The 10,998-nt window shown below is 37.1% G+C and overlaps 3 protein-coding genes across 4 annotated transcripts; all 3 read right to left on the bottom strand.

Moving 5' to 3' along the window:
- Positions 1–618: 618 nt before the first annotated feature.
- Positions 619–4,114, bottom strand: LOC103330128 (uncharacterized). The gene is made up of 10 exons (XM_008232685.2): positions 3,873–4,114; positions 3,313–3,442; positions 2,721–2,859; positions 2,431–2,643; positions 2,195–2,333; positions 1,589–1,739; positions 1,388–1,497; positions 1,206–1,303; positions 1,028–1,097; positions 619–928 (listed from the first exon to the last, which is right to left on the bottom strand). The coding sequence occupies exons 1-10, from the start codon at positions 3,963–3,965 to the stop codon at positions 839–841; spliced, it is 1,233 nt and encodes a 410-aa protein (XP_008230907.2). The 5' UTR covers positions 3,966–4,114; the 3' UTR covers positions 619–838.
- Positions 4,115–5,185: 1,071 nt separating this feature from the next.
- Positions 5,186–6,580, bottom strand: LOC103330125 (protein SPIRAL1-like 2). 2 transcript variants are annotated; one of them, XM_008232682.3, is made up of 3 exons: positions 6,442–6,580; positions 5,554–5,852; positions 5,186–5,444 (listed from the first exon to the last, which is right to left on the bottom strand). In XM_008232682.3, the coding sequence occupies exons 2-3, from the start codon at positions 5,836–5,838 to the stop codon at positions 5,367–5,369; spliced, it is 363 nt and encodes a 120-aa protein (XP_008230904.2). In that variant the 5' UTR covers positions 5,839–5,852; positions 6,442–6,580; the 3' UTR covers positions 5,186–5,366. The 2 variants fall into 2 exon arrangements, with proteins under 2 accessions (XP_008230904.2, XP_088906863.1); XM_089050737.1 differs by lacking the exon at positions 6,442–6,580 and adding an exon at positions 6,067–6,385.
- Positions 6,581–6,898: 318 nt separating this feature from the next.
- LOC103330126 (putative methylesterase 11, chloroplastic) lies at positions 6,899–10,305 on the bottom strand. The gene is made up of 5 exons (XM_008232683.2): positions 9,776–10,305; positions 8,720–8,956; positions 7,986–8,129; positions 7,528–7,659; positions 6,899–7,430 (listed from the first exon to the last, which is right to left on the bottom strand). Exons 1-5 carry the CDS (start codon positions 10,121–10,123, stop codon positions 7,101–7,103), a joined length of 1,191 nt encoding a protein of 396 aa, XP_008230905.2. The 5' UTR covers positions 10,124–10,305; the 3' UTR covers positions 6,899–7,100.
- Between the last annotated feature and the right edge of the window lie 693 nt (positions 10,306–10,998).

Genomic DNA, 10,998 nt, shown 5'->3' with positions numbered 1-10,998 from the left:
GAAAACAATGAGCAAATTACCAAGTAAATGCTGACTAAATTAACACAAAACAACAAACTTGCCCAGATCCCTCAGCCCAGTCGATGCAAGATATAAGAACCACAAAGAAAGAGACCCCACAAAACAGTGTTGACACTTAGTCTACAGCCTACCCTACAAAAGAAAATAACCGGTGATAGTGAAAGTCTACTATCTTCTATTTGTGGAAAATCTTTCATTTAGATTAGTGCCAAATATGTAATATGCAATGAAAGTCTTTGATTTAGTCATCAGAAAGTAATGGGAACTAAACCACGTAATCAGACAAAAAGTCAATTTCTTTGCCTTTACACCATACAGCTTTCCCACTTCATTCAAACATCTGGCACTAGACCTCCTCTCCCAATCATGATAGGCACAACCAACAGATTACAGCCACTTTAGTTTAATTATCTGACACAATATCTTCGTATTTATTGCATCTAGATCTAATAGTTATCCCAGTGATGCTATCGATGGATTCGATAGCAATTGCAAAATGAATCCTATCGGGGTCTAGAAAGATCACCTGTTAGGCTGCAATTGCTCTCAGAAATATATTATTCATCACCAACATATTCGAATTTCAGAACAAGAGAGTTTTCCTGTCAAACGCAACAGAAGTTGCTGATGATATATAAGCAGTCATTCATCATTTACCAAGCGTATAATCATAAGATTTGTAAATAACAAGAAACCTTTTTCCTGTCAAAATTTCCAAAACATTTGGATCCAAAGTCCAAAGGGAAAATAATTGGGAATCATAAATACTACTTCAAGCTTTCATAAGTCAGCCATGAACTACATAACCAAGAATTTTCTAACGAATAACTAAGCCTTGCACTGCCTGCGAGCCATCTTCAGCTATCCTGTTAGCTCGAATTGTGCTGATGACATTTGCAACATTACCCTGTCATACAGTACAATGAATCAATTCTCGTTTCTTTGGCAATTATTAAACAAGAATGAAAAATAAAGCATGAAGCAATAGATGTAGGCAGTTACTTACCCTCCAAGTTGCTAACTTTGATCTAAGTGTAAGCCATTGTTGCTGCCCAAATACTCTCTCAGTACAGCGGCTGCAGATCAAGGGCTAAATCAGTTCAAGAACAAAGAAGCATGAAAGAACGAATAAAAAAATATATGTTTGTTTGTGTGTGCGCACAAGGTATGAAACACAAACTTACCTCACAATCACCAATTGATTCATCTGGTCCATTTTACAGTCCATTAACTTAGCAGTTATCGCTTTGACCACCCAAAGTTCGACGCCCTCATCATTAATCTGCCAAAAACAAGTTCATAAGCACATACTTAACCAAGACGTGAAAGGAAAACCTTTAGAACCAGAAAGGTAAACCAATCTAACCTGAAGTGTATCTCTGATAAGACTGTAAGGAATTCGTCCAGATTCATCAGAGCCAAGATCCACCAAAGAAATCAACCTCATCTTTGTTATGCAGTCTTCATGGACAAGTCCTATAACATTTAATAAAGCATAATTTAGACGGCAATAAAAAATCTATTATAATGCTGAAGAAGACTTGGTCAGAAGAAACTAATATTTTACCGTAGCCTTTCAGTAAAGTAGAATTTGCAGCTTGAAACTCCAAGTAAGCATCCAGCCTCTGAGTCAGAAAGATCTTTAAAAGCTGATATGCCAACGCATGCTTAGCATCCTTCTCCAATTGCCCTACAGCAGGCATATCTAGCAAATCACACTGCAGAGCAATAACACCAACATATCAGCACCTAAACAACTATTGTTGGGGGGTATTTTGGTCATCAGTGACAAATGCCGAAAACCCAGCTGTTCGGGAGTTATGATCAGCACTCCAACTGGTCAATACAGACTAAAGTCCAAAAGCATAACAAATTTCATAAGTAACTTCAGAGGAAACTTATTGAATCCAAATGAATGTTAGAAGGAGCTTCTTCAAAATGCAAGAAAAACCTTAATATCAATAATTACTTTATACGAGCCAATTCAAACTACTAAATTGTCTCTGCACAATTAACTGGATCTACCTCATAAGAAGAGATTTTTTTAAAGGAAAGAAACATATATTTGTAAAGGATGTAACACAAGTAAACAAGGATGAGCATGCATCAAGAGAAATGTAGACCACTAAATTAGCATGCATAATCTTTGAAATTCCACAAGACCCTACAATACCTGAAACAAGTCAGGGGCCTTCACAAACTCCACAATTGTGCGCACAGCTTCCTCCTTGGCTTCACTCAATATATATGCATCTTCACCAGAAAAAGTAGCTAAGTACTTGCTCAGGAATTTGAAAGACTCCTTTGCCAAGCTGAAAATACAACACACAAAAGTAATCAATTATTCCTAAAACCGATTGAGCAGGGGCATGTACACATAAAAAAGTTTACAACTTCTACATAGCATACCTTTTGTGTTCTCTTAAAACATTTGAGATGGTAAGAAATAGTTGCCTCTGGTCCGAGACCCCAATATTCCACTCTTTCAAGAAACTTTCTATCTTCTTGAATGAAGGGATGACATGTTCAGTGACCTTTCCATTGATTGCCAAATTTAGAGCACTCAAGTAGACAAAGAACCGGCTATATGGATTCTCCAGTAGGTTGTACAGATTGAACAAGCTGTAAAGAAAAGTATAAGTGTCGGAAGTACATTCAAAAGCATGCAAGATGGGGTCACAATCACAATGGTATCTTACATCTTTAAGCGCAAAGCAGGCTTATCACTTGGTTGCTGAGTAATCTTTGCGGATATAAGTTTTGCCATCTCGAGAGCTTCATCTGGACTTTCAGACTTTGTAACAACATTGCAGATAACAGTGAATATGCACTCAAGATCTGAAGAGGAAAACAACAGGAATTATTGTGTATGTGGACAAAAGTTTGACGAACATAGACATTAAGAAAACAAACAATGTGATACCGTTAAGCTAGCAATTAATTATCATTGTGCGTTGAATGAAGTGATTACTAATGTCCATATTGTCCGACAATGATTATGAAACATTTTAATGAACATTAGCAATGCCTACAATAATATGCATCCCACTCACTGACCAAAAACATTTGCACTATTTTGAAGTAATTTGCTAAAGAACTTGCAGTAAACATTGATATAATAGTCAGACAATAAGGATTGCAGGAAAAAACTCTGCACCATCAACAACATGTTCTTCGCATCAACTAGTAAATGGTAAATGCGTGACAATACAGAGTCATGCATTTCTAAGCCTCTTTATCCATTTAACTTCTGAAAAAAAGAGTACATAAAGATTCACAATAAGATTTTACCTTTCTCAGAGACCTTTGATAATATGACATCGGCTGAAGTTAGCATAAGTGACACCAAATCGAACCACCTGGCCATCACCATGCATTCTTGGGCTTCCGTGCATAATCTACTGACTTGTGGCTCAGCAACCTGGCAGATAATCATGGCAAAGATAAATTTCTCCAAGGAATTCACCAACTTCCGTGCATACAAGTGATATACATATGCACACTATTGATATACAAATTACATAAGCTGCTTTAGGATTAAGCAAATAACATAACATATCTAACGAGAGGAAGCCACATTCTTATCCCCTTGATTTACTCAATACCACATTCCCAGCACCATGGACGGAAATACAAATTTTAATAATAAAAATCATCCAGTTTCTAATCACAGATTTATATACTAGTAACCCTAAAATTTGGTTCAACTACTCGATCTAAGACGCTAAGCAAAAACCACTAGACCACCGAATTGGAGATAAAAGAGATTAATTTGTGACCGAAGAGAACTCGAGCAGGCATATTGAGATAATTACAGAGAGAACATGGAGCGGAGAAGGAGAGAGGAGTACCTCAGGGCCAGCGTCGGCCCAGGAGAGCTCTGAGGTGAATCGGACAACGGAGAGAGCGGGATCTTCCTCCGAGGTGGGCAAAATAGTCGTCATTGTTCAAGCTCTCTGCAGCTGCAACTAGTTTTTCTTTTGCAGCAAAGACAGAGCAGAGAGAGAGGGAGAGACGAAAACCCTAGCTGAGGCTTAATGTGGTTAAGTCTATCGGACCGTGACCAAGTGCGTTGGGGTTTCATGCGCTACAATAGACGGCTATTATCATCTATGAGTTGAATTTATATTCTGGATCCTTTTTTTCTTCTTCTCTATTTTTCTTTTAATAGGAAAGGTTTAGCAAAAGTAATTTAGAATTCTTTTTTGGATTTGTGGACATTTACAAATTTTGGAGAAACTAAATGTGATTAAAATGAATTTTATTTGCTGAACTTAATGCATTATTGTTATATTTGTAAACCATATACTCTCTTTTTTTCTTGAAAGTTGAAAAATAAATCATACTAATAATATACAAACTATAGTTTAAATAAAATTAATCTAATTTACGAGAATGAGAATTCGAATTTGAGTGCAAGGTATTGACTTATTGCCATGTCCAACGGACCTAACGCACGTCTACCTCCTCTTGTTTAATTCCATTATTAGTTTATTTGTATTTGACTTCACTTTTGTTTTTTTTGGCCTTCACTTGTTTTTAAAGCAGGGTCTTGTATATAAATTGGGTTTCAAAAAAACATATGCATCTGCATCCAACCAAAGACTATATGGAGTAAAATTAGTATAGAATAGAACCAATAGCGCAATCTGACACGTGGAACAGTGGACGGCTGGGATCAATCGACGGTTGAAACAAGTAATTCTCGTTGGATTCCACTCTGTTCCAAACGAACCTTGTTTGCAGCCTCGGAGGCCGGAAGAAGGCAAAGACACACACTCTAAACTACAAAGTGTTACAACTTCAATCTCAACTTGCCAGTAGAAAATACTAGAACTCAACTTAAGATACTTAACGAGTTTAATCGTTCCGATTATATTGCTAGGTTGTGAATTCGGGTAGGTTATTATAACTTTAATTTGATCAAACCTATAATCATAACTAACTTTGATCAAATTTACCTTAGTTTGTTCGAACCTGCAATCATAACCGACTTTGGTGACATCAGAAGGAATCAAAATCCTGAACTTTGCTTAATCCTAACTCATCATCAACTGAGCTAATCCATCCGTTTAGCCTTAAAATTTGAGCATGTCCAAGTTAGACCTAAAAGAAAGCCTATATAATTGAAGCTTGGGAACTCTTGTGTGAAGTTTCCACTATATAAAACAAACAACACAGATCATATCACTTAATGAAGGCCACAGTTTTTGGAATATATATAGACATGGATATTTCTGAATTATATTACAGATAAATATATATATTATCATAAAAGTATGTAACATCCGTGCTTAATATTCAGCTGCTGATGCATTAATTCCATAGAATAGAAGCAAGACTACTCAGTTCCCACTGCCAAACAAGTAACCAAGCGATGATCCGCCACCAGGAGCAGAGTGAACCTTGGTAGATGGACGATCCTGCATGCAAAAAACATTATATCCCTCCTGAGCTTTTGATGCATTATTATATACATTGACAAAAACTACAAGCCAAGTGGAGCAATTAAGATTAAGAAGGATTTTATACCGTGATGAAGTTGCCGCAGTTCTGGCCCTCAGCTCGGTGGTAATTGTTTGTAGGCTTGCCATGGAGGCCTGCTGCTATCTGCTGCTTATCAATCGGTGACGAAGCTGAAGCTGGAGCAGGAGCAGGAGCAGTCTCATTCTGAGGAGGAGCCTCCCCTGCTGCCTTCACTGGGTTTTGAGATCTTTTTGATGGGGTCTTGTTAACATTAGCAGTCTCTCCACCTCCAAACAAATAGCCCAAAGAACTTTGTCCACCACCACAGCTGACTCCACGTCCACGCCCCATTTTTATTTCTCTTCCTATTTTTTCAGCAACGAATCCAAATCCCACATGTTATTTCAAGGAGGCAAGGGAACATTTACGCTCGAATATTCATTGAAAACAAAAACATGTAAGAGTTCATTACAAGAAAACCTGTAGTTGAAAATTAAAACGGGGTAATTTACAATTGGGTTAATGATGAAGCATATATACAAAACCCAGCTAAAATATATATAACAAGGGTTAATTTACCACAATGTTTGCTGGTCCAATTTTCTTTAAGAAAAAGGACTAGATGGCAACAGATTACGGGGACATTAGAAGAAAGTACACCAGGACCAGCTTAAGAAATCACATGGACGATAATTACAACATTACATGAATAATTTGGCCAATGTAACCAGGAAATATACATGAAATTGCAGAAACAGAAACGAAGACTTCAGAATTTGAAGGAACAACATGTATAGAAAAAAGCATCAGATCGTGACCAATAAAACATTTTAAGATCCCTATTCTTTTGATCCCCAAAAGAATAAAGATATATAACAAAATGGATCTGAAATTGAAGCGTAAATGAGAGAGAGAGAGAGAGAGAGAGAGAGAGATTTATTTAGATAAACGTACTTTGTTCTCGCTTCGTCTTGGGGCCTAACTTTTGGAGCCAACTGCCAAAGAAACAAGGAGGCGAGGGGGTAAATTTCTTTTTTCTTTCGAAGTCGAAGAAAGAGAGAGTACGTGTTTGTGTATTTAGATTTTGTTTTTAAGAGACGTGGTCAATTTTCTGAGGTGGCATGCCAATATTGGTTGGAGATCACACGTGGCGTGGGTTGGGATCAATGATTTAGTGTTGCGCCCCCATGGTAGTGAGGGTGGACATGTCCAACTCACTTTACCTAAAAGGATTTGTCTCATTGCTTTCAAGCACGTCTTCATGGTTGAATTCTGGAAATTTTGAAGTGATTTGTTAATGCCTCTCCAGAACCTTCTCTTATACGCAAAGGTATTGGCTTGAAAGTTAATACATGTTATGTTGATTTGCTGCATGTTCACTCAAAGTAAACATCTAACAATGATTCTCTCATGCGATAAAAGTGCATCAAACCTTGAAAATTACCTCAAAAATACATCTTATGTGAACATAACTCTCATGTGCAATAAAACGAGCACCGATAACACATAACTTTAATCCTATCTGCATTTACATGCTTACTTGCCATCCTATCTAATGCAACTGCATGAATTACTGATGATTCCGGTGGCATTTCTATCGTGTCGCTGGATAATCAGAACAAAACGTTCTCTAGAAGCCATCTAGCCAGAAAAGAAAAGGTGTTTCTAAGTAGAAAAATCTTTGAGATCTCCACCAATAACTTGTGCAGGGCTTGGGGCTTTGAGAAAAAAGGTGAATGATCGGCACCCTTCAAGCGTAGGACTTGTTCAGGAGGGCTTTCTTTTGTCATGCTCTCCTGGACTGTGATGGGTATGGCATTGTCTTCTGATGTTTCTATATAAAACCGCCTCACCGATCCATATTTCAAATCCGAAAGTGAAAGCTTCTCCAGAACTGGGGCAAAGGGAATTGGCCTCATCGAAACAGATGCCAATGCGACATCCTAGACCAAGAGAAGCAAAAAGAAATAAGCCAAACTGATCTGGAAAAATGGAAAATCATCATTTGTAGTTTAGCATATTAAAAGAAGAGAAACATACCTTGGCAGGACTTTGGTTGAATAACAAATCCTTTAACATTGATTTATCTAAATCAATAGCAGTTGGAGGCTGATTATTCCCATTTGCATACAAAAATATCTGAGCCTGTCGCATAAGATCATCTGAAGTGGCCTGCAATAATTTTAAGCCTTAGTCACTCAATCAACTTGTACAAAGCTTATAGAATTATGGTACTCATGACTCGGACTTCAGCACTCACAGAAGCCCATCCCTCTAAGACCCTCAGAGCCGTGAATTCACAAAAAGTAGACTAATACAATGCTAATCACATCCATCCAAGCATATTTAAGGTTCCTAATTCTAGTAAGATTATATTTCTATTTAATATTCTTTATAAGCGATAAGAAATACATTATCAAATTTCAGTTTTTGAAATTCATTCACATTAGTGCAAATTATAGATTATCAAATTAAAAGATAAAAGGCTGAGGGAAAACCTGTTGGGAGAACATTTCAAGAGTACTTTGTCCATTTTTCAACATTGCTGCAGCAATAAAAATGGCCTTTGAAACTTTATGTGGAAACAACTCCATTGCGTATGATATACATGCACCACCAAAATCATGACCCACCAAGATTACCTGCATAATACAAAAAGAACAAAAGATAGAAACAGAGAGGAAGTTATATACTCAATAATTATATTAGTCTATGTACCAATCAATAAATTTAGCTCAAGTATGAATCCAAAATACTTGAAAGGCAAAATCAAATAATTCTCCTAAGCTACACACACACACACACCCCCACCCCACCAATACGCTAACAGCTACATGAACATTATCTGTTGACATTTCATCAAGTAACTATTACCACATACAGCTCTATAAAATACATTTCCGAAAGTAAATAATACATTCCATATGTGTAGATAATTTGACCTGTGCATGAGGTTTATCTTATCATTGTGCAGCATTATCATATTTTTGAAGTGCAAGCAAAGATGATTTAGTTTTGTTTATATAAATAACATTAAAAAATTAGCTAGTTATACAGTCTGAAAGGAGTGCAAAGTCACAAACTTGACAACAACAAAACTATTGTGATCAACAATGCAATTGATCTATGTGAAATTTGGCAGTGAACTATTGATAAGATGCCATTCAAGCTAAAACAGCAGCACAAATAAGATTAGGTATTAGCAAAATAATTGGAAAGCAATTGAATATACCTTATTTCCCTCGGGAAGGTTTTCAAGAAAATCAGTAAGAGGCTTCACATATTGAGAAAGACTTGTGACACTGTTTGCATCAGATGAATGAATTCCAGAGCCAGTCAAGTCTATGGCAGTAACTTTAAAACCAACCTCCTCCAGAAGTGCTATGGTTTTATACCAACACCAAGCACCAAAGCCACCTCCATGTACAAGGACAAAATGGTTGGTTTCCAGATCATCAAGCTTTACATCCTATCCAAACAAAAACTTGTTAGGAACCAAAAGAATTCATCAACGATTCAATACAACAATTGAAAAAATATGGGAATTTTGTTTTTGTTCTTTTACAAATTCCCTCTATATCTTGTGGCTGTCTATCAATTGTCAGTGAAAAAATGGAGCATATATGAGCAATCACAACAAAGTAATTTCATAGAACAACATGGTAAACATCACCATCATTCTCTTTGATAATTTTATCTTTATTTAAATGCGTAGTCATGACGTCCAGTTCTCGACATGATGTATAAACATCGGCATGCATTAAAATGTAAATTTCATCCAAACAGAAAAAACAAATTTCCAAATATATGAAATTTAGTTAAAACAGAAGTCCAATATCCTTAACAAAAAATACGTCCAGACAAATAGAGGCATACACCTATGCAGATACAAACATGCATGTGTTTGTCAGTTTGTGCACGTGTGAGAAGAGAAGAGATGATACAAACAAGGTAGAACAACAAATATTTACAGCCCAATATTACCGCCTCAGGATGAAGAAAAAAATTAACCCAAGAAACCAGTTAGTATGAACAAAATGGAAGTCCACCCTAAAACCAAGTCTAGACCTTTCAGTCATTATTTCCTTTCCAAAAACAAAACAAGAAAAACTCGAAAAAAAATTCAATCATCATAATCACAAAATTAGAATCTCATTAATTTCCACAATCAAATGCTATATTGCAAAATACCCACAAGAGGAAACAGCAAATTAACTCCACAACCACTCCAAGTTCCAACCTTTAAATCCAAATTAACAAAATTTAGCCAAAACCAATTAACACAAACCTGGTTAACAAGCTGGTGAGGCTGGAGAAGAGGGTCGGTGAGGGAGCGAGCCCGAGAGCTGGAGCTACGGGGCAAGGCGTTGCTGCTCTTCTTGGAGCTCGAATTCGGGTACCGCAGCGAAGCAGAGCGATCAAAGGGCAAAGAACCGTTCTGCTGGTGCTGCTGGAACAGAATCGCGGCGGCGAGAGCTTGTTCTTGGAGCAAAGCGTCGTCGAGCTTCTCTTTTCTGGAGGATCGGATCCGGGTCCACCGGTTGCTGGTATTGGATTGCGGTGGCGGGTTGGGGAGGCGCTTTATGGGTTTTTTCTTCACGGGTTGGGTTGCGAGGCAGGCGCAGAGGTTGCCCATTTGGTTTGGTAAAGCATGTAGAGACAGAAAGCGATGGAAAAGGGAGAGAAGCTGCCCTGTGAAGAGTTAAAAGAGCCAAAAGAGGAGGGTGGTGAAGTGAAGAGTGAAGGTGGTGGCAAATGGCAAATGGCAAATGGCTGAGAAGGTGTGGGCTCGGTTGGACGAGAGTGAGAGACTTGTGATGAGAAGGTTTAAAATTTAAATATGTATTTATAGACTTGTTGAGTTGAGAGTTTGGAATTTGGTAACAACTTTGGGCTTTCCCATTTGGGTTAAACTTTTAATTAATTCAACTAATAGTCACTCATTAGTCTGATTTTGACTATTATAGATCTCAATTTTCTTTTTTAAATTATCAGCAAGTATGCTTTAATTAATCTTTTGCAATCAAATTAACATTGCATTTTTTTTAATCATTATGCGTTTGTATTTGTGCATAGTTGATACAATCATACAAGCATATAACGTTATTTATAACGATAACTGCTCTTAATCACTTACCTTGCAATGAATAATGAATATTATTAACACAAAATGAAGAAAAAAAGAATTTGATGGAAATTGACCAGGGAAAGGGCAAATGTCAACTTCTTCCAAGGAAGTAGGAAGGTGGCTCACAACCCATTCAAGTTCAAATCCAATGATCATCCTCCTCACCTTAATTAACGTGGGAGGCACTAGCTTGAAGCACAATTTAAGTGGATACAAAATTTCAATTTTCTTGTTCATTGGGATATTTTCTTGTTCAAGAAGAAGAAGAAGAAAAGACCTAGTTAGCCATGTGGTTGTGAGACTGTTAGCTTTGATAATAATGGTTGGGAGATTGGAAGGTTGCCGGCATCTATAAAACTCTGAAGAATATTATGATACTTAAT

The sequence above is a fragment of the Prunus mume genome, linkage group LG4, assembly GCF_029339155.1.
Source record: "Prunus mume cultivar Tortuosa linkage group LG4, ASM2933915v1, whole genome shotgun sequence".
In the NCBI taxonomy this organism is placed as follows: domain Eukaryota; kingdom Viridiplantae; phylum Streptophyta; class Magnoliopsida; order Rosales; family Rosaceae; genus Prunus; species Prunus mume.
This window is presented reverse-complemented; position numbering and strand designations above follow the sequence as displayed.